The 23,773-nt window shown below is 32.3% G+C and overlaps 1 protein-coding gene across 3 annotated transcripts; it reads right to left on the bottom strand.

Moving 5' to 3' along the window:
* Positions 1-5,472: 5,472 nt before the first annotated feature.
* On the bottom strand, positions 5,473-20,633 carry LOC125502322 (glutamate receptor ionotropic, kainate 2-like). 3 transcript variants are annotated; one of them, XM_048665312.1, is made up of 18 exons: positions 20,359-20,411; positions 16,431-16,591; positions 15,969-16,118; positions 15,707-15,906; positions 15,453-15,622; positions 14,561-14,705; positions 14,347-14,484; positions 13,887-14,042; positions 13,080-13,297; positions 10,847-11,024; positions 10,708-10,792; positions 10,127-10,268; positions 9,935-10,072; positions 9,693-9,853; positions 7,698-7,970; positions 7,524-7,642; positions 7,312-7,455; positions 5,473-5,816 (listed from the first exon to the last, which is right to left on the bottom strand). In XM_048665312.1, exons 2-18 carry the CDS (start codon positions 16,468-16,470, stop codon positions 5,544-5,546), a joined length of 2,730 nt encoding a protein of 909 aa, XP_048521269.1. In that variant the 5' UTR covers positions 16,471-16,591; positions 20,359-20,411; the 3' UTR covers positions 5,473-5,543. The 3 variants fall into 3 exon arrangements, with proteins under 3 accessions (XP_048521269.1, XP_048521268.1, XP_048521270.1); XM_048665311.1 differs by lacking the exon at positions 16,431-16,591 and having other exon boundaries at positions 20,359-20,633; XM_048665313.1 differs by lacking the exons at positions 16,431-16,591; positions 20,359-20,411 and having other exon boundaries at positions 15,960-16,028.
* Positions 20,634-23,773: the final 3,140 nt, after the last annotated feature.

The following is a 23,773-nucleotide window of genomic DNA, read 5'->3' as shown; positions in this document are numbered from 1 at the left end:
TAGAACTTGTCTACTATAAATTTTGTGAGCTTATAGACCATGGACCGGAATTTAACTTGTTTATTAAAGTGATAATAAATAACTTTTAGATTTTGTATTGACAGACATTTTAAGCGTCGATCAACAGTGTTGGTAGTCAAAATGCTGCTTTGCTCCAAATCAGTTAATTTTCATCTTGATTTAGAATTGAGTTGGTTTAACTTGGTATATTTCAATGCTAATGTGATAAGTAAAGTTTGTTTTTACTTTAAAATTTAAAGCAAGTCATTACTAACGATTGCGTCAACGCGGTGCATCTAGATGTGACCTAAATGACGAGTTTTTTATGCAAAAGTATTAACAACCAAACTACAATATTGATATGAAAATCTAGCCAGATATAAAACTTTTTACTTCTCGCTATGGTCTGGGTCCAAAGACGGAGAAATCCTGAAACGTCTTTCTAATGGCAGTTACATTACTATAATTTAAATGTTGAAATGAACATGGGTCAATGTGCAAACGTTCTAAATTTACCCGCTGTTGAAATTCCAATCTTAAGAGTGTGAAACATTTGTCGATACGCATTAACCCTCCATCAGATTAGCATTCATGGAAACGCATCATGTTGACCAGATTGGCAATTTTTTTAAAGAATATTTTCTTGTACTATTGACCAAAAAAATCTTATTTCGAAGCCGCAACTTATCGTTTTTGGAAGTTGCACTATTCGACCGATGTGACGTTATGTTATTATATTCAACCCGACAATCCGAAGCTTGCGATGTCATATTGTATGGCCACAGTCAATTGTGGTTCAAATGTACAGTTTTCGTTAGAAACACCGCGGTTCAACATATCACGTTATCTACTTACAGGAATCCATTGATCTTAGAAAATCATTTTCCAATAAGTTGATGTTTTGAATTTCAACCTCATCCTCATTGCCAATTTCGTTTATCAACATATTCCAGTTGATATCTCCTAGTGCTTCATTATCATCGGTAATTAGGCCTGCAATATTTCAATTGGTTTATTAACACTTAATTTACTAGAAATAATAGTCTCAAAGAAAAATGCTTTCAATAATATTCAGTAATATAAACCGATCAAAATCACAAATTAAATGACGTTCTTAACACTACTGGATCTGGCTCCCACTTATTGCCTTCTTTCCCTCTTTAACAAAAATTACGATATTTAAATTGACTTGAAAACAATGGTAGTTTTACACAAGGAACAGAAAACCGTATTTTGGATACTTATTGTTTTGCTGTTGAAATATCTTCTCTAAGCAGTCAGTCGTGGAGAATTGCTTATTCGAACATTTTTGAAAACCGCATAAACTTTTCTATATCATCCAGTAGCACGATTGAATATATTATGTAATCAGATGCAGCAAATGTAAAAATAAATTTAATGTAAATTACATTTTTATTCAGTACATTACTAAATGCAATGTCATATAATTTAAGTTGTTAATAAAATTTGTTGATATTTTAACATTGAAGGCATCGACATTTTATAATAAATTTAGAAAATACTGCTAACAGCCCTGGATGATGATTGCTTTGAAAATCATTCTCTTGAGATTGGTACTACAGCTGTTCATACATTGGTAGTCTCAAAAATCTGTTTCGTTTTCCTAAAGCCTCCCTAAGTACTTTTATGTATGAGTTCTTTATGTTTTTCATTTATGAGCCTTGTCTTCGAAATTTTTTGTTCAATCCCAGACATGTTCTTCCAGTTATTATTGGAATTTTGGAACTGTTTATTAATCTTTCTGTTGAATATTACCGGTGCAGACAGTTCAAGAAGATTAAATATCATCACATAACATTTGTTTCAGTCATTAAGTTGTTATCGACCTATTGTTTTTCGATCTTCACAAAAAGCTTATTCTCTTAAACTGTCGTAGCTACAGCTACATGGAAAATAACTAAATAAATACGACTTGCAGTTGCAAACACAATAAATACTGATTACCATTCATTTATCTCTTAAGTAAATACCAAATATATTTTTTTAATTTATTGTTTTGTTTTACCACGTTGAAATCGTCGACGGTCTTTCCAAAACATTGTAATTACTTATAATTTAGAAAGTACAATAAAGCATTATTGCATCCACTCTGCTTACCGACGTTAATTCTGTCTTTGGTGAATCCGAGACAAAAGAGCCACACAAAACAAAACACCCACAAAACTCCGTAGACACCCATCAATTTCCAGTTTAATTAAAATCTGAGAAACCAATAGAAATAAAATAAACTAAAGGCTGCCGATTAAATTTGTTGCATCGTCCTTTCAAATAGTTGCAATACTTTACAAACTTGCTTATTAAACATAGGAAATATTTTGAGTGCCTAGGTCTGGTGCTTAGCCAATAATTTTTCTATCGTCTATAAAAATAGCCCCAGACTGTCAAGCCGCTAATTAATTTTTGCTATAATTATAAGCCAAACTTAACTACCAGGTCGTTGCAATACTTTTCAGCACATTGACGGTTTTAAATGCCTGCTGGATCTTCCGTATAGATAGAGAAGGAATATTCTTCTCTGTCTGTCAGACAGCAAGTTATGAGATGCATAATGTCTGGTTATTGCAAGAGACATTGCAAATAGATTTAAAAAAATATATAACATATTTGCTGTTAATACTGCCATTCCTAATTACATATTAGTGTGAGGTTCATTAGTGGTAAGAGTTTTTGCGAAGTTTTTTATATTTAGGTGCACTTTTGCAGAATAGGGTCATTAATTAACAAGATTGTAGATATAATTTTGCTAATTAGCACTTTCATAATTATAGTTTAATTTTCTGTTTTACTAAGACATTAAAAATTGGGCAATTCTTCATAGTATTCCAGCTTAGTCTTCTATGTTTTATGTATCTACTAATTGGTCCGATTAAGTACCTTTTGCACCTCAACAGTTTTGTATACTATATTTAAATAAATGTCTTTTTCAGTTCTTACTTTTAGCTTGATCAATTTTCATATGATGTCCATTATCTGCATTGTGAATTTTTCGATCTTTGGCTTGATTTTTCCAAATGGCAAGGCCTATAGACTTAGGACAATTAAAGAAGCCGGACATATGTTCAAGAGCACGTTTTAAGAAAAATAAGTTAAGTGGATAATTTAGTAGCTAAAGGCAATTATTATTTGACATTAAGAAGATAATATGATTTTTGCTCCTGTTTTGTTACCTATTAACCGATATATTTTTTAAATATCTGCTAAAATATGAAAATGTCCAGATAATTTTACACTGATTATCTCAGAACTATATCWAAACGCAACCTAAACTCCTTTATTGCTGATCACCTCAATCTTTTTAAMGTAACTATAMTCAACTATTCTAGTGACTTAAAAAAATATTAAAATGTTTTAACATTTAAACCATTTAATTGTGCAATTTATTGGAAAAGCAGRAAATAATAAATACGAATRACTGGGTGATTTATTTTTGTTGCACACTTTTTGGCACTTAAAATGCAAGTATTAATAAATTACACTTTGCAGACGCTCTCTTATTTTAGACCGGCATAATTCTGGAACTATCATACTTTGCGTATTTGCCGTGGCCATGACCACTCTATTTTCTATACAGGCAATCATTTATTTCTACCTACCCATACTCTAAAAATAATGTGTCTGCTAAACTGAAACATTTATTACATAAAGTGAAAATGGCTAGCATGGATGACATAAATAATGTGATTAATTTGACTACAAATCGCTAGAAAACACCATCTGCTCAAACAATTGTGCTTGTAACGTTTGTCTCGTGGATTGTTTACCTCAAAGCCATTAACTGCAAGACGCCRCAATGAGATTTATTGTCAACAACTATTGTTTTTGTTTTGYGAAGAGCGTGCATTTTTTTAACGAATTTTATATTTTTGTTTAAGTGATAACTGTTTGAAACTCCGCCTYCATGATWGGTACTTTCTGTTATACATGGAAACAACTTATTACGCTTGTACTAGTTTTATTTTAACGGAAATTTATAGCAACTTTTATAGTTTTAAACTTTTTATATTTTATACACAAATAAAGATATAGAAAAATACTATTAGTATTGCACCAGACGAGATAAGTGTTGGCTGATTTATGTAATTCTAAATGTCGAAAATTAGACTATTCATCCGTAAAATTTTTCAGTTTTCTATTTTTTGAATTTCACCAAAATCGACTATTTTTCGGACTGCAAGAAAACTGCTTACACGATCTCTTCAAAGATTGAAGAAAGATCCACAAAGAAATTTTACGCTTAGAAAGTTGAACTTTCGAAGAAAGTTTTTCATTTCTAGCGCCTAACATTTAAATAAAATAAACCGGCTGAGAATATTGAATTAACAACCCCAACTTTTCATCCTAGTTTTTTCTTGCAAAAATTACATGCTGTATATTAGTCTGACTGAAAGATTGCCATGATCGATAAATAAAGAGAAACAGTTTTGAAAAGTTTTAAAAGACCAAATTAAGAAAAAAATATGAATTCAAAACCATCCAATTACATGGAACTCGGTTTCCGCTAGAATTTCAGCCCAAAGAAATTTCATGGTTTGTGCGAAACTTATAAGTTTTGAACCAGAAAATGCTTCAAGCTGCTATTCTTGAAGCAAAAGCACGATGATCGAAAAACCAACTGCAGAAGACCCTGACGCATTAATTTTAATTTTTTTCGCTAAAATGCAAAAATTTCTGGTCAACATTGAAAGAATTAGTGGCACTCTATTTGTTTCAAATGTATCCAACCTCAAGTGGTTAGACTCGAATATACAGTGCTGTCAAAACACAATAACTTAAACTTGGATGAAGGAGTTTAAGATATAAATACTGGAAAGCGACATCCGTACCATCATTTTACACGTTCGCTTCAAAGCCACTCTAGGCGAATTCTGACAGCAAATTCGACATTTTGGGTCAAATTTATCATTAAACGAACCATACATCGATGGGTTATCAACTGATAACCAACTAAAGAGTTTTTTCGACAAATCACTCATCTTTAAATTACTGGTTTTCAGCTAAACTTGTCTCAAAAAGGCAAATATGATATACGAACCGCCATCTTCTCATAATCTGGTTTCACAATAATAGAAATAATGAATAAAAGGAATTTTCCGAAATGATTAGCACATTCTGTTTTGACCAACTTTGCCTTTGAATGGTAAACAAGCGTACCTTTTCTTCGCTTGAGATCCTACCTATCCCAAGAACTATTTTGGTGCAATTTGCACATTTCTGGAACGCTCTGTATTTTTATTAAGTTTCCTGATATCTCAAACACATTCAAAGAATGTTAACAAAATCTGACAAACATCAGAAATGCAATAACTGTAAGACAATTTTAGAGTATTTGCAAAGTGTCTTGAAACACACTGCATTGATTTATGAATAAGTAGGAACATAAAAAAAGGTAATTTTTAAAAGTAATTTTAAGTGTGCTTTGCAGTCCTTAAAATCTACTGACCAAAACTATTAGTTCGACTAGAATTTTATTTGATAGCACTTTATATGTAACAAAAAATATATAAATATTTTAGTTGAAACGACTATTGAGATCTCAAATGGCTACTGGTGCGAGAAATTCTTGAAAATCTTCTTCGCCGGTGTCTCAGCACATTGTCAGGTTCTGTACTGAAATTTAGCAAAGTGGCTGATTTGCTAAAGACGCTTCTTGTCACGCTCATTTGGTCGAAATTGTGCACCGGAACTGAGTTAGTGGAAGCAGACGGTTCCGACGGAACTGGTTTCACTCGTTTCTTTTTCTCGAATATTCTAAATGCAAATTTTATTTCGCATTTTAGCGTCTGCATGTATGAGAGCTGAAATAGAAAGTCAGATTTATTGAAAATCAATCGCATATTAGTCAAAAATGCACAATACTCTTGAAACTGGAATACGTTTAGCGCCGTTTACGTTGGGACCAAATTTTAGCTATGAACAGATATCGGCACAATAAGAAATACATTTTTTTAACAATTGTATAGAACACTGCCGCGCTTACATTATAAATTAGCTTTTAAAATGTTATACTGTTTTGCTGCTTATTTTTTATATTATCTGTGTGAGTAGTTTTTGTCAAATGGAAATGTTTTAAACCAGTAGAAATGTGCATGTTAAAATATCTATATTTTTTACCAGATTTAGTGGAATTGATTTGCCAAATTTTTACTTCCTTAATCACGAACTCTCATATAGTCGTCGTATTTAACGTTTTTTTTTTAATTTTGATCCATAATTCTGAGACAACAAATTAGCATTTAATAAATGCCACACCGCAATTAAGTATTTTCATATCTCAATCGGCTGTGAATTTTCTATGTTATTTGATAGCAAGTCATACCAAAAAAAATTAACTGTTAAAAATAATAAACCACAAAATAAACTAGTAAACTTTCAACATTCTGTATTTCATGAATTCATTTTATACAAGAATTAATTAATTAAAAAATATTAATATACAGCGTGCTTTATAAATATACCATCAAACCCAGTAGGAAAGATCGAAACTTTTAACGAAGTTTTCCAGTCGAGCAGGGGTGACCAAAATAGAAATTCTTCGTTTTTCAATGATATGTTGCGAAGTTTTCGATGTAGAGGATGTTGAAATGCGCAATAAGAAAACTTTTTCTGTTAATATTGAAGGAAAACCATTTGCCAGTTTTTAATGCAATTTTTGTTTTCATTTTGTTGTTACGGAAAAACCAAAACGAATTTCAATATGTTGTACAAATTGAACACGCTCATGGAAATACTTGTAGTATTTTCATTTCCATTAGTAAAAACAGTTGTAATTAATCCAACACGTTCTATTGTGGTTGGCAATAACCGGTATAAATTTAATCACAAGCGGTTGATGAGTTTCTATATAAATTAGCAAGCCTATTTACCAATTTCCACACGCTGATCTCAAAAATACTTGGCTGTGGGATTTATGCTTATAAAAGTGTAATCGTTGCAGCAGTTGGAAAGCGATATACACTTTTACAAGAACACCGTTATGCAACCACCAGAGTACGTTAAAACTAAAATTATCTTGCTAAACATGCGAAACACTAAGATTTTTCATGATCTTTCAACAGGTGAATCTAAGCTTTCACCACCAGTAGATTTATCAATTATTTTCCAAAATTTCTCAAATTATATTAAGATTATGCTATGAACTTTTGGCATTTCTGATTCGGTAATAAAATGTCCAAGCATTTTAGTTACATAAATTACTATTTTGATTTTTTCAAGATCTACTGATAGCTGAAGAAGCATTTCAAATATTCAACTTCTTTGCATGAGGTAGAGTATTTTTAATAATTTCCTTACCTGTTCCTCGATAGACAGTTGTCGAACATTCCACAAAAATTCGAATAGTGCAATAACATAGGCTAGGCCGATTCCTACCAAGAGCACAATAAAGATTCCGCCAACGTTTGATAAAGCCAGCGCATCAGTTTCTTCTTCTACGACCTGAAGTTGACCAAATTGAAGATATTATTGAGCCCCTTTTGAAATACTACGCACAAACATTTACTTACCCTGTTGCATGGTTCGCCGTCCCTTTCTGTTTTCCACCATTTTTCCTTTAATGTCATCAATTTTCCACTTTCTTGTAAAACCAGAATTGCGCTGTTTATAGTGTGCCGATAGTCAGCATCTGTTAAAACAAATCTTATATCAACCGTAACAAATGCTTCGATTTTAAAACTTACTTAGCGGCATTCCTATTCCATAGGATTTGGAGTCTAGCAGGCCTCCAATTCTTCGCAAATCACACTTTCGTTCCATTTCAAACTCAATTCCAGTTGATTCCATGAAATAAGCGTAAAGTGCGTTTTTTGTTGATAAAACTCTGTCAACTCCAGATAGGTTGCCTGATACAAAAACCGATGGTTTTTCGTTCTTCATAGTACTCCACATTTTTTGGTAAAGTGGGTTGTTTGAGGTCTGGAAAAACGTTTGTGTTGATCCATTCTCAAGCAAACCTGAAAACAACATTAGTTAGCTTCTAAAAAGCTTAAAAGACGTAGTTATGGTAGGATAGAGTGGGGTTGATTCTGACGATTTCATTTTACCGCCTTTTGAAACAAGACGTGATTCGGTATTTAAACAGTTGGTATTGCTTATTTTACGCCGTGCCGTATAATTTTATGTGAGTATTCAAAGCGATTTAAAAGTTATTAGCCAAAGTAATAAACACTGATCTGAAGTACGTTTTAAGTGTCATTTATTCGTAAGGTTTTGCACTATTTGGTGTTGTAATTTTTTGGTTTTGAAATGGCATATGTTAAACGTATAATCAAAATTTTAAACACATAACGTATATTTGGAAAATCGACAGTATAATTTTAAAAATTTTAGGTTGTTTTACATTTTGTGAATGTGGGGCACATCCGGACAGTGTAGAGTGGGGTACATTCGGACTATACGGAAGTGCACGACTTATTTATTTACAGTTTATGTTATTGAAAATTAGTTTATTTAATATGTTTATTTAATTAGTTTACCTACTTAACATTTGATTTGGGATGGTTAGGAACTATATCAAGAACCAAAAATATCTGCAAGACAATGAAAAGAGCAAAAGATTCTGATTTCGAGTTTTTTAAATTTCTAATAAAAAAATTTAAAGAATTTTGTTTCCTCATCTGATTCAGATATTGCCATGTGATCCGATTGCGATTAATTGAACTAAGCTTTTGGGTACAAAATGACAAAATATTTACACAGTTTTTTTGTGTTTAATTTTCAGATGATAAGGACTTATGTGACGATTACGTTTTGGTAAAATTTCCCACAAAAAAAACAATTGCTTATTACGTCAGGCTAGTGATACAGGTTACAGAATACAGCGAGTTTGTTTTAAATGATTTAAGACGTTGGCACAACCGTTTCGACTTTCCCACTGTGGATGATCAGCCATCGCAGGCTGTGACATAAAGGCAAAACTACCCAGGGCAACTTCTGTTTCAATTGAATGTACTAAAATTCAATGTGAATTTTAGTTCTTTAAATTTAAAGTAATTTACCATATTTTATGATTTTAATAACAAAAACTGGTTTTAATTATTTACCTACCTTTTTTTTGGGTCAATATGTTTGTTGTAGTAAGTAACGATGTTAAAGGATGGAAAATATACTTTTCGAAGAAAAACTAGTTTTGAAGTATATGTCCAAATCTACCTCAAAACTGCCCCACCATGGGGCACCTTCCGACAAATGAAACTTTTTGTTTTACTTTTTTACAAAAAACTGTACAAGTTTTTTTTAAACTGCTGTGTTATTTAATTAAAAACATATGAATGAAAATAAAAGTCACTTTAACCAAAACTGTTCGAACCTGCCCCACTCCACCCTACATATATTCATGTAGTACCTAAATAAAAATCGTATGGACTTTATTTCCCAAAAAACTGATTTGTAAATGTTGTCATCTCCTTCTGCCTATTGATGATAGAAACTGTATGATGCCCCTTCAGCGAACAATAAAATGTTTTGTTTTTTTAATATTAGATTGTCTTAACAGTTTCGGGATGAATATAGACCCGTTGTCACAAATTTACGTTCTTGAATTTTAAAATTTAAATTTAATTTAAAAGAAAAGCAGTTACTTCTTACAAACTTCTATAATATTTTTTGAGCAAATTGATACTTTTCGCACGAAACATTATAAAGCTGTACTTATAATAACACATTTAAATATGTACCGTATTTCACTCTCGATTGAGCAGCCAGTTCTTCCACTGAATCGATAGTAAAATCCCTTTTTTGCATTGTCAAGAAAGCAGCTAAGTTGGCAGTATAAGAACTCATAATGATCAAAGAGAAAAACCACCAGGATGCAGCAATAACTCTTGTTGGCACTGCCCTGAAAAATCATTCAATCAACAAAAAATGATCAATAATCAATATTTTACCATCCCATTATACACTAATGGGTAATTTTTACTTTGGTAGAATATCACATCCTTGGGCAGTAATCGACCCCAAGCTCAGCCATAAAAAGTTTTTCACTGTCCAAATATTTTCAAGCTCCTTTGATTCGGGGTCCCATGGTTTTGGATTTTCCCATTCGCGTTGTGCCATTCTGCAAAAAAGATATGCGGAATAATTGCAGGAGTCTTGTTAATCTTATATGGACCTGGCAACGATGAACATTGTGAGTGAACTGGCAAAACTGAGAAACGTCATATAAAACCAAACCTTCCATGAAATCGGCCTCATGAATGCATACATATTATCAACTTCAACCTGGGTAGTTTGTTTGTGTAAAATACTAATACCTAAGTATAAAGATGTAAATAAGTGTTTGCTTGAATAGGTGCCGGTATGAATACATAGTTTATGCGTCAATTAAAATTTCCAATGACAAAACTTAAAAAACAAAATTAATTATTAAATTAAAATTTAATTAAATTAAACTTAAAATCACAACAGAACGAATATTCGTATACAGAACCAATATCATTAATAAGTCGACGAAATTTTTGTGTTTGAAATGCTTTTCTAGCAATCAAGCTTAGTTCCCAGCGATGTTAGATCGGACCGTAGTCAAAACCCATAGTCAGTTTCAGTATCAGTCTTCATTAAGTTTTCAATTTTATTTGACTAATGCTTTAAAAATTGAATCTTTAAAATAAATTACTTACAAACGTTAGTTAAGCTAATGCATAAGAGCTGTTATGTGTAAAAACGTCCACTAAGTGCGATGTGTTACTGTACCTAAATTCATGAATGGCATACTGAAGTCGACAGTTGCCCTTCGTTGTGGTGTTATAGTAAAATCGCAAATTCCCAAATCCGCTCTCTGGAAAAACATTTAGCCATCTTCACAATAATAATGAACTAATAGTTTATTTACCCTTTCTTCTAAATCTTTCATTAAGCTGTCATAGCTACCGCCCTCCGTTATCTTAAACTCGAAAGTTAAATTCTTTTCTTTGGCTATTTCTGTTATTAGATCCATAGAAAATCCATAAAATCTTGAGTTCTTATAGGCATCTGGCTTATCACTTAAGTATAAGTATGGCGCTCCAAGCCTACAACGCAAAGCATATAATTAATTAAACAGATCTTTATTTAATTATTTTGGAAATTAAATGGCTCACTTGAATTTTCATTACAAAATCCAAAACATATAAAGAATATGCAACATTTCGAATTGAAAATGTTAAAACGTGTCTATAAATAATACCGTGTATTTTCATTTTCTTCAATCAAACTTTTTTGGAAACATCAGCAAATGTGACGCGACCAAAGAAAATTCGATGTTTTCAAGTACAGAAACGAGATTTCAATTATTTAATCCCCAAACCCCAAAAATCGGAGACAAGAGCAAAATTAATAAAGGAGCTAATTGAAATTAAACAAAATTTTGATTTAAACTTTAACAGTATGTACCTCGATAACAACGAGTACATTTATACAATGTTTTTTCTAGAAAAACAGGCACTATCAGCTCTTAAAGTTTGTCTGGAAAAGCCTGGTTTGCCTTGCAGGGCATTGCAATAAAGAACCTACGACCAGGAATTACCAAGAGTCCCATTTAAGTCACTAAGAAAAATAATCATTATTGGCTAATAGAGAAGAGTAGTATTATTGATAAATTAATTTCAATAATATTGTAAATTAATTTACTTCTAAATCCTCCAAACATAACTACTAGATTTACGTAAAACGCTTTGAAAACCCAGTAGTCAAAAACAACTAATTAATTAATTGATTTAAAATAGGGGATTTGGATGGCCAATACCCTACATGTTGAATTGTATGTCAGTTTCTTAAAATTGTATGTCAAACAAAATTTCTGAATACCTTCGAGTAGTTTGTAATATTACTGGGAGATCATAAAAAAAAATTACTTCTAGGTCTAGGTATAAATAATATCGTAAAGTACTTTATAGATAGTTTTTAGGTCCCTTAAAATTACATTGCCCTTAAAAACGTTATTGTAATCATGCCCAGTGTTAAAAAATAAGGTGTTCAGGCAAATAACGTTAAGTGCGTTTTTAAGTTTTTGATACCGCGTTTGTTGCACTCTTAATAAAATAAACCTCACTTTATTGTTTTCTTGTCCCTTTTTGTATGGAAAAGTTTCAAAGCTAGTTTAAGTTTGTATTGTTATTAAACAAAAAGTGGTTAAGATGGAAGAAAACATWGAAGCTGCCTTTCTGCACCGGAATGACCAGGAGATGTGGATCACGATTTAATAAGAGGCTTCATTTTACACGACATTATTGTCATCATGTCATCAGGTCATTACTGTTGTTGCAAACCGAAGAGCTATTTTTAATTTAGAAAATATTGAGACCAGAGATTGCCTTATCAAKTTTAGGTTTCAGAAGGAACAWATTTCGAACAYATTAAATAAWAATTCAAAATCAAATAGTTAGGTTATGGGTTAGAAGTTAGAACCTGTCCGTGCGATGTTAGTAGTGTTGCCAAAGTCCAAATTTGCCCAAAGAATTTTCACATARAATCCGTAATTACGCAATAAYCKCGTAAATTAATCAATGAAAGAGTTTTATTTAAATTTACAATACATTTCTTATTCTATTAATAATATTATAAATAAGTCAACATCGTGGTTCTGYTTCTTAACGTGGTGCTTATTAACGTTACCGCTACTCGTACATAAATAAATGAACACGTTATCCTCTAATAACGYAAACGGTTATTTCTTTACTAATGCSCATGCTCRGAATAACGGATAACGTAAAAGGTTCTGCAATTAAGGGGCCTAAAAACTCCCTATTCATGAAACAGAACACAAACCTATATTCAGTGTGTGAATATCTGAAATATTATGAATAGAACATTAGCAGACAATCACAGCTGCTCTTGTTATCTATTTGGCACTTTCCAGAAAGGGTAGTAGATTCTAATTAAGCTGATGCAAAATACCTTATTACAAATTTTTCAGTAAAACCAGCCAAGTGATAGGTTTGGAAGAGATTCAACATGAAGTACATATAATAAATAATTAACTGATATTTAAAGTCGAAAAAGAAAACTGCATTTACTGTTAATGAAAAACGAAAGGTGAAACTTCATACATAAAGGGGAGCCATAAATTTATGAATTGGATTATTTACTTGGAAGTTACAATAAAATTGTGAGCTCTAAGCCTTCTCATCGTTTCTTCTTCACGTTGAGTTGCATTTCTTGTCAACATGACTTTATCGGGATTCTCCGATCTCCATATTCCTATTGGACTCAAGGGATTGAGAGTTTCAATTACCTCCAGCACAAATTTATCTCGTTTGCCATTTTGAAACGAAATCGGACCGGTTAGAGTGCCAGAACGTTCAATCTGAAAATTTGATTTAAACGTAACATAAACGACATGAATAAAGTGAGCTGACTGTTTAAAATTTAAAACTGCCAATTCGCTTATTTGCTTATGTTTAGACCTTAGTCTTAGCCTTCCAGGTATGGATTCAGAAACTGACAATTTTTTTCTCAGTCTGGTTTTGAAATCTATGAACTTTGCATTAAATATTCAGAAATTGTTTGGAAAAAAGCAGGAAACATGTCCAAAAGCTCTTTTTACTACAGAAATATTTTAAAATCAATGTATATGCTTCATATTTTTGAAAATTTTGAAACCGATATTCCATTTATTTCAAGTACTTTTGGGAGACAAAAACATTATAGATGAAATAAACATTAAAAGGTTCGATTTCAAACGTGTGTACAATTTACTTCAGTAAATCAATTTCTGGTTTTTTTTAACCATCCATCATTCAAGAGCAATACAATCTGCAACATTGGCTAAATGTATTCAAGCTTCTGTCTCTTCTATACCAGGAAACTTCTTCCTCAATGATAAAACAAGAATTAATTTAAGTAATACATTTTTTTTTCTTTACAATCACACAAGAGCAATGATTACTAATCACCTGTTGCATCATACTAATCAGCCCTATATCATCTGTATATTTCTCGTTGGCTCCACAATTCACTTCTCGAAACCCAAAATCAGTATTTTGTGCTTTAAGCTCATTTATGCAGTATGTCAGAACCAGTAACGCATCTAACATTAATGCTTTTTCGACCTAAAAGTTGAAATTTTTTTCAAAGTATTAACATATCCCAAAACAACAATTTTTTTTTAAATCCATCTGAACATAAACCTATATATTCGCGTAAGGTACGTTAATATAAAAGTAGTCAATATATCTGACTTTTCTAAAATAAAGGTTTAATGAATTAAAAATGCGGTTTCTTAAAGTCCCATAAAGTTTTCCCAATAAATTTTTACCGGCTCCAATTACAAAATAGAAATTGAAAAAGAAGGAAGACTCGAAATAGATTTAGTTATTAGAATAGTTTCTTTCAGTTGGGTTTGCAAATGCTTACCGTAATTTTGTTATAAGGAATATTCGGAAAGTACTTATTAGCAATATTCCTAAAACTTTCTTCATGAGGATTAAATAATCTTAAAGTAGTTATATTAACGTTAGATTTAAGTTCGTCAAGATTCAACATATGGGCATCCTGAAACAGAATTTAATAATTACATAAGCCCATATAATATAATTGTATAAAAAAATTCCTATAGAGCCAATTTTACCAATGAGGTTAAAAAAAAACTCCGTGAGACGTCAGCGAGCAGATCCACATCTAGGGCTTGTTGAAAAATATCCATAATCTTATCCGCATGACAATCGATAATAATTCGGTTAACTGATAACTGTTTTAACCTTTTCAAAATGGGTCTGAAAAATGAACAAACTTTAATCGATCGGTATGAAATATGATTCAAAATCAAGAAAAGCTAATATAAAATTAAGTAGTCCAACATGAAATAATTAAAGCAAATATGGTTTATGTAGAATATTGAAAGCATTGGAATTTGATTAAAAATTCGCTTCCAGACATTTTAATTTTGAAATCTAAAATTTTCCTATTGATACTAACAAACGAAAATAATAAGTTAAAATTAATAAAAAAAACAAAAAAAAAACATTTGGAATTCGTATAGATACAGAACTGAAAAATTCGAACATTTCGGCTTATTTAGGAATGGTTCAATCTATCGAAATAAATCTCACAGTTGTTGAGTCTCTTTCAGAAACCACTCACAAAACATTAATTGCAGCAGGTCTCAATAAATATGGAAAATATTAACGTTGAAGTAATATTTTCAGGTGCGTCACCCAAATGCATATAAAAATTTTTCTAAATATAAGCTACTCGTGTTGTTTGGGAAACTTATCTTGGCAATATAATATTTTTTCTTGTATGAAACAATGTATGTTGTTTCTAACTGGCAAACTAAGAAAGAGGCGCGACATTAATCTCACCGGCGACATTCCCTCCGATAACTATTCAGTACTACTAATTTGCATTTAAATTAGTGTCGAAACACTAAACATGAAGCTAGCAATGTGTCACATTCCAGAAATTAATACTTCAGTTTAACACTGAACAACAACGAATAAACCTTATTAAATTAATTCTACCTGTTATTTCCTGAACTATCCAATTTTTGTATTAGAATTTTATTTTTTGAAATGTCTTTGTCATATTTTTGAATCTTCAGTGTATCTTGAAATCTTAGAAGTCCATCATCGTCTTCGTATAAAATTGCAAATTCTTTCCAGTCAAAAGATTCAATAAGTCTTGCTAGACCCTACAGAAAAATGTGTTCATCGCCACCATTTTGTTGATTGGGTATTACAAAATAGTCTCATATATTTTAGTAAAAGCTACTTACTCTGGAAAACAAGTCTGTATCCGGATACAAGTTAAATACATTTTCAGGAGAAAAGTCTCTCCTAGGTCTCCATGACGTAATTAAATAGGGAATATTTAAATACGCACTGATGGATTCTAAGATAGACGAAACAGTTTGAGATTTGGGTGCCATTACGGCTCCTAAGTGTCCATCGTTGGTATCTTCGATGAACGAACAAACTGCAAGCATAAACATTTCAAATTTACTACAAACTATCCACAGCAAATATTACCTTACTCACATTTTCTTTTGGCATCGAGTATGTCGCTGTTAGACAATTTGTGTAAATCAGAAGTTTCAGAATTATCCAATATCAATTCTACTCGCTCATCTAGATCTTCATTTAGCAGGTCCAAGTAGGCGATATTCTCTTGATTTTCATCGAAAAATGCTATTAAATCAAATATTGACAACATTAGATGTACTGAATTAAATTGATTTAAATATATTCATCATAGCTGATGAATGGCAATCGGTAAGAGCAATAACTTGCATAGCTCCTGCAATCCAGAAAATTAAATTTTTTCAAAGCACASCTATTTTCAAGCACACCTATTTTCAAGCACACCTATATATAAAAAGGGCTATAAAATCATTGAGGTCAATAAAAAGATGTCATGAAAAGAAAAATCTCCATTCATGGTTCATGCTAACGTTTGCCAATGACGATGAAATGAATGATGAAATATACAAAATAACTCACATATTGGGCAGTAAAGTAGAARTTGTACCACTACAAGCATCCCAATTAATTCCTCAATGTAAGAAATATCAAGCGCTTTGGACACACACAAAAATTTTGTGCGAAAGAGCCCAGATTTCTAAGATGTGCAGGCAAACACATAGCAAGCGATTGGCGAAAATCTGAAAACGAAAATGACCTGAAATGTGTAAACTGTGGAGAAGAACCCCCTGCCAGCTATCGAGGATGTGTAGTCGTGAAAAAGTAACTAAAAAATAAAAACAAGGAAGCTATCAGAACGAGCCCAACAAACGTCAGTAAAAAAAATCAACAGAGCAACAAAAAGATCAAGGGAGAAAAGAAAGTCACAATCAGGCTAAACCCACTTACGTCTCTATAGCTGCGATGGGGACAAAGAAACCAACAAAGTCATAAGGAAGTAATACTTACGAAATATTACAGCTTATATTAAAAAAAATCACTCCAATGGAAGGTACAATTTTCAGTGTAAAGCAAAAAATTTAAAAACTTGAAGAAGATACTAAAATAAATTTATACTCAAAAGTTTTGAAAAACCATAATGCATAGTACAATTAAAATTATGACTTGGAAGCAAATGGATTTTGCTAAAGCATCAACAAGAGCTTCAATCAATCTGTGACATAAATAAGATCGAAGTGTGTTTAATATCAGGAACACATTTCACAAGGCAAACATTTAATAAATTTGAAGGATAGAAAGTTTACCATGCAACTAATCCAGAAAACGCAGCGAAAGGTTGCAGTGCGGTAATAATCAAAAGAAATATTTGTCATTATGAAGAAAATAAACTTCTATTGAAAAGACTAAAACCAATAACTGAAGATCAACAGATTATCCCGGATCATCAGTTCGGTTTCAGCAATCAACACTCTACAATTGATTAAGTCCATAGAATCGTCAATACTATAGAAAGCTCGCTTAAAGAGAAGAAAGTTTGCTCAGCTATATTCCGAGATGTTGCACAGGCTTTCCGTAAAGTCCGACACGAAGGCTTGACCCATAAACTTGAAATTTTACTTCCGGTTCAGTACTCACAAATATTGAATTTTACGTAACTGAGCGGTACTTCATAATCAGGCATGCCAATGCTTACTCTGATCTTAAAGAAATTCAAGCAGGTGTTCCACAGGGTACTGTATTGGGACCAATACTTTATCTACTGTACACATGGGGTCTGCCTGTTGGTAATCAAAATGTTGTTGCTATATTTGCTGACGACACTGCAATCCTAGCGATAGGCGACGGCAATATGCAATCTACTGAAAAACTCCAAGCAGATGAGGTTCAACGTTGGACCTTGAACTGGCGCATCTAATTAAATGAAAATAAATCGGTCCATATCGACTTCACCAACAAGCGAATAGACTACAAGCAGTATACATTAATGACAAGATTGTACCATAGAGGAATACACCTAAATATCTAGGCGTTGCCCTCCATACAGAACTCGGTTGGAAGCCACTAGTCATTAAGAAACAGGAAGAATTAAATCTGAAGAACCGAAAGATGTACTGGCTATTAAGTAGAAACTCAGCTCTCACAGTGTATACAATGTGTCATGCTTGTTGTTGGATGTCACACTTGTTATAACAATAACTTGTTATAACAAGCTATTTCGTTATATGGTCCAGTCCTCAAGCCAGTCTGGACTTATGGTGTGCAATTTTGCGGCTGCACCAAATAGAGCAGTAGAAACCTCATCCAACGCTTCTAGAATAAAGTACTTCGCAGTATCGTTGACGCACCATGGTATATAAGAACTAAAATTCTACTTTCCTTGGGACGTGGGCGTAGAAACAGTAGATTACCTCATCAAAAAGTATGCACAGAATCATGAACAGTGACTCCATCGACATCTCAATTCTGAGGCGCTTATGCTCCTGGATAATGCGGAAATATCCAGAGATGACTCAAAAGAACTAAATCATTTGAACTGGTTTAGAAGGCAAGAATTTTTAAGAGAGTACATGTTAAACCGGTGTACAGGGTTGTTGATTCAACTTTGACCACCTCGTTTTTACATCAAACTTGAAATTTAGGAAAAAACATTAAATACAGAAGTTGTAGATAATAACGCGTAGTTTATTTTAACCAATTATATACCAATTGATGCAAAGTGTCTCAAGTTAAAGCCGCGGATCAAACTTGCATTTTTTTAAATAGAATGCCGCACTTTTTATAGCATATTCGAACTATTCGCAACATTCTAGAAGAAGAGAAATTTATAAAAACCCGTGCAACTTGAAGTGTAGTTAGACAAAAATTCTTAACGCCCAAACCACTTACATCAACAAACTGAACTTTCCGCATCATAAAGAAAAAGACTTTATCAAAAAGCGCACAAATTTCACAAAAAATCCCACTTCTGTTGATTTTACAAAAAAAATTTACTCGACAGAAAATTAAAAATTAAAAATTTTAAACTTGACGAGAAATTAAAAAAAAGGTACTACTTAAAGTGTGGTTATACAAAAATTCGTAACTCCCAATTCACTTCCATCAACAAACTGAAATTTTCGCACCATAAAGACAAAGGCTTTATCGAAACGCGGACCAAATTTCACTCAAACCTTCCTCCTGCTGATTTTCCAAAAAAAATTTAAACTTGACAAAAAATTTAAAAAAAACCGTACAACTTAAAGTGCAGTTAAACAAAAATTCGTAAATCCGAAACCACTTACATCAACAAACTGAAATTTTTGCACCGTAAAGAAAAAGGTTTTATCGAAAGCGGACCAAATTTCACAAAAATCTGCAATTTTGCTAAACTTGACGAAAAGTATGAAAAAACGCCCAACTTTTGGTGCAATTGGCAATTAAAATTGGTCAAAGTTTGATCAATATGGTTATTAACTGGAAACCAGTTGAAGATCAATATAGAAAATTCATATTTAATAATAAATGCATAATATGTAATAAAAATTGTGTCATTCCATTTATAAAAATGCAAGTCTGGTCTGCCACTTGAATTTCAGACACTTTTTGTATTAATTGGTATTATCTTAAATTAAACTAGACGTTATTGCATTTAAATATTTTTGCATACTCTGCACACTCACTGCATTGCATCGCATTGCACTGCATCTCACTGCATTGCATTGCATTTATGCATTGAAATATGTTTCTCTAAATTTCAAATTAGATTCAAAACCGTGGTGGCCAAAGTTCAATCAATAACCCTGTCCTAAGTAGTACAGATAAAGGCCTATCAGAGGATGTGTGTGGTTTGCATTTTTAAATGTAGAAGATTAAGTTAAAGACAAACGGCTTATTAGTATAATGAACTAGATTGCTATAAAATAACTATGAAACAAAAATAAAGAAACATAGCCGATCTTTTAACGTACTAGTAAAGTTGATTGATGTCACGATCTAAGCTATGATTATGTTATAATTTTTATTTGGTATACTTGTATATTAAATATGGGAAATGTGCTGGACAAAGGCACTTTTTATTTTGAAGTTAGTGCTGAAATTAATTTAAATTCCTCCTAATTTGACACGTTCTGGAAATAAATATGTTTTTTGCAAATATCTCAGTGAGTTTATTTTTGCATTGTTTCTGGTCATAATTTAAAAATATGAAAATTTCTACTGAAAATTAACGTGATTTAAAATTATATTCCAACATCGCCCTTATTTGTGTTGATTTTGTTGTTCTTAATTTTCGGCCAATTGGTAATCGAAGATTCAAGTACGTTTTTTAATTTGTATGAGTAGTTTCACTTAAACACTTAAACATTCAAACAGCATTTTACGTTTGTTATTATATAAATGTAAACTTAAACATGTTGTTAGTTTAGTGTAAGCTTAAGGACACGCGCTCAGAGTGAATTAAAATATTTGAAACAAGCATTAATATGTATTAACTAAGTCAGCTAGCATCTAAATCCGCATACCTACATACCAATTCTCACGCGGTCCTTAGCACTGGACATGTGACTAAATGTCACTAAACAACACATTAAAACTGCAATTCGCAAACCCATCTTTCTCCAAAGTGGCCGTTTTATAGAGTTTCTAACGTGATAAAAGTAAAGTCAGGGCACCACATTCAATGCATCGTAATACGCTAATCTAGTTATAACTCTTCACTCTTTTTACTATTCAACGTGTTGGGAAAGAGCCAAAGAAAACGTCCGAGTCGCCTGTTTAAAAATACATTTGTGGACCGGTTAATTAGGTACAGTTTAAATTCGGATTTGAAAAATTATGGAAAGTCCACTTTGGTATAGCAAGTAGATTGATGAATAGGTAAATAATTTGGTCACAGGCCAAATTTTATTTAAGTACTCTACAATACTGTGTGTCTGATTTATTAGCACCTCATTGTTTTAATATTTTTTCATTCAATTCATCCAGTTCATCTGAGGATTCTTATGTTTTCATTCAGACAATTTTTTTACAGACGTTTTATTTTGGTCCGTTGTTTAACTGTTAAATTTCGAACCTTTCAGGATCTTAAGTTTAGAATAAGTCTAAGACTGTGAGTCTTGTCAGTGAGAAGTGTGGTTTTTTATTTTTCGTTCAATTAGTTTGTAATCATATCCTTCCGTCTTCCTCTAGTTGCGTTCCGCCTTCAGTTTCATCGGTATTTTCTTTGAATGTAAGTGATAATTTATTAAATGCAAATAATATTAAGTTTTATAAATATTTCCATTAAAAAATATATCAAATATTGTGTCTACTCGTAGAAACTATATAAAAACCGTCTTGGATGTTCCTTTTAAAAAAAATTTGAAATAGAAGACGTGGACGATAGACGGGAAAATCTAGATCTAAGCAAATTCGTCTACAAATGAAACCAAGAAAGTGCTAATTAGTACCGTTGATATTGTGGCAAACGATTCCTTAATAAATTGTGTTCAGAGTAATTAACAGAGACGAAGACAGCGCTTTACGAAAAAATATCAAAAACATTGTTTCGTTAGAGAAAACGTTTTTTATTTAAACTATTTCATTTACAATAACCGAAATGCGAGAAAAAGTTAACTAAAAATTAAAATTGCCACAATTTCTTCTGAATCACCCCGCGGTTGACAGAGTTAAATTCCTTTAAAACATTGTTTAGGATGTCAAAACAACTGTAAATGTAACTGCCATAGTAGTTTTTGTCTAAACCAGTAAATTCATCTTTTAAATAAATGCTATTAATTGCCCTTCTTACATTCTTTTTACTTCTTACCCTTCACTACATACACTCTAGAAGTATACCTAAACCATCAACGAATCGAAGATTTAACAAAAAAAGTATATTACTAGAGAAACTTGCTCAAGTTCCTATCAAACTGTCGTTCTTAGCAAGGCCTTTCCTATTAGCTTTATGAGCTTTATTAGACCTCTTAAATCGGCGACAAAATGTACTAAATTTTCTAGAAAGTGATATATTTTTGCAAGTAAGAGGCGATTTCTATTTGAAAGTGGCATGCGTGTACATACATTGCGATAAAACTAAACATTTTCCGTCAGTCGCCTGAAAATATTGAAATGTAGAGTGCTGTAATCCTTAAATAAGGAGAGCAATTATGGACCAAGACCTGACCATCAGATTTAATTGCGTTCCATTATTTTATGGGGCATATAAAGACCTCCGTTACGGCTAAGATTATATTCCAATTGGTAAAGAATCAAATATAATATTATTAACAAGAAATATTCAGAATAATTTCTCAAAATTCTTAGAAATCCAAACGAAGCTTTCGTACAGAACTCAGTTCAAACGAAGAACTATTTGATAAACATTAACAATTCATCGAATTGGTGGTTGTAATCAAATAGCATTCACTAGCCAGCTGATTTAAAAGTATCACTATTTGACTTTCTCTCAATTTCGAATCTCTGCCATTGGAACTTTGGAAGATCAAAGGTCCAATAAAATTGACCAGTGAACCAGAGCGGTACAAAAAAAGCAACAGAGCAAACCAAGTTTATCTGCCCGATTACACACAGGGAAGTTATTTAATCCAGCGTTTGTGTTCAGCCGCTAAATGGTATACAGTCCCCTCGGTGGAGTTTCACAAAACGAATCGTTTCGAACAAACAGCCCCATCACGCAAAATGTGACAGACAATTAATGGATTTGCGGTCAACAAAGTCTGCAAACCGATTACTAGATGGGTCCATACCGCGTAACGTCATTATCTTAATCAAAGTATCCTCCGCTTTGATTTCTGGTTTTAATATTCGCCCTGGCAATTGGCTTTGTAATTGTTTTCACTGCGGGGATATATGCGATCGGGAATGATTTATCCACTGTGTTATTGGTTGAAAAATGATGTTGACCCTTGGGTGTCGTCCTTTCATACAGAATGTGTTCTGTTCTACAATTTAATGTACCGTGCTGCTGGTGTTTGCAGCACATATAAGGGGTAGAATTTCAATTAACGAATCATATCAGTTAAATTTTGGCCGCTGAGGTGACACTCAACAATTTACTAAAGTTTGAGTGCGTATTTCAAAAAAAATATTACTCACACGGAAATTGAGTTAATTGACTGAGAGATATTCCTTTATAACTGGCTAATATTCTAATACTCAATACGAAAAACATATGTTTTTCAAGTAACCTATTTTGTTCCATATTCTAATGAATGCCAAAAGGGCAGACACATTCTTATTAACAATAAGATTGAAGAACAAATTAAAGTAATGTACTAAATGCAGATAAAAGATATTGACACGAGGATGCAGAACACGCAAAGATTCATTAAGGAGAGAAAAACAGAAGAAAAGACTGTTGAAAATGAAATAAGAGCTGGGAAGAAGCTAGTGAAGAATGAGGAAAAACGGATATAAATTACATATAGCGGCAAAAATCAATAAGCTTTATTGATTGCTTTCATGCGAGGTAAGGAGACTTTCGAGCAGAAAGTTGGAAGAAAGAAAGACACGTTTTACAGCTGCTAAAAAAATTAAAGAGTAATGAACCAATGCAACTCAAGAGAAAGTTAGGCGCAACAAATGTACGATGAAACCTATAAGACAATATACCAAAATCCTCATGCAAAAACTGAAAACTGGCTACAATTAATGCCCACGATGTGAAAAGAAAAGTGAACTTGCTTTAAAGGTCAAAACAATTCATGACAATAATAAAACCGATTTAAAGACGGGCAGTGAACTAAATTAAATAACAAAACTCTATTTTAATCAAAAGTAGAACGCCCGAAGTTTCTTTCCGACATATTAATGCATCGTGCTTAAAAAATGAGCATTTCAAACAATCAGGAAATAATTGTGATGAACAAACTTGAAATTTTGAGTGCAGCGAACGAAACTGCAACTGTAGTCAAAGTATGATTTGATGAAAATTAATCCAGTTT

Source organism: Dendroctonus ponderosae, unplaced genomic scaffold, assembly GCF_020466585.1.
Source record: "Dendroctonus ponderosae isolate FM_Combo_2020 unplaced genomic scaffold, Dpon_F_20191213v2 Dpon_F_20191213_300, whole genome shotgun sequence".
Classification (NCBI taxonomy): domain Eukaryota; kingdom Metazoa; phylum Arthropoda; class Insecta; order Coleoptera; family Curculionidae; genus Dendroctonus; species Dendroctonus ponderosae.
The sequence above is the reverse complement of the archived record's forward strand: the minus strand, read 5'-3'. Positions and strand labels throughout refer to the sequence as shown.

What these genes read in the sequence shown, in the direction of transcription:
- LOC125502322 (XM_048665311.1), bottom strand. Translation starts at nt 20,440, where the DNA reads ATGGGTTTGCGAATTGCAGTTTTAATGTGTTGTTTAGTGACATTTAGT. An exon ending in AATTTTATTGTAACTTCCAA is followed by an intron (nt 11,025 to 13,079) that starts GTAAATAATCCA and finishes TTTGCGTTGTAG; the next exon opens with GCTTGGAGCGCCATACTTAT. An exon ending in TATGCCATTCATGAATTTAG is followed by an intron (nt 10,269 to 10,707) that starts GTACAGTAACAC and finishes CTTTATACTTAG; the next exon opens with GTATTAGTATTTTACACAAA.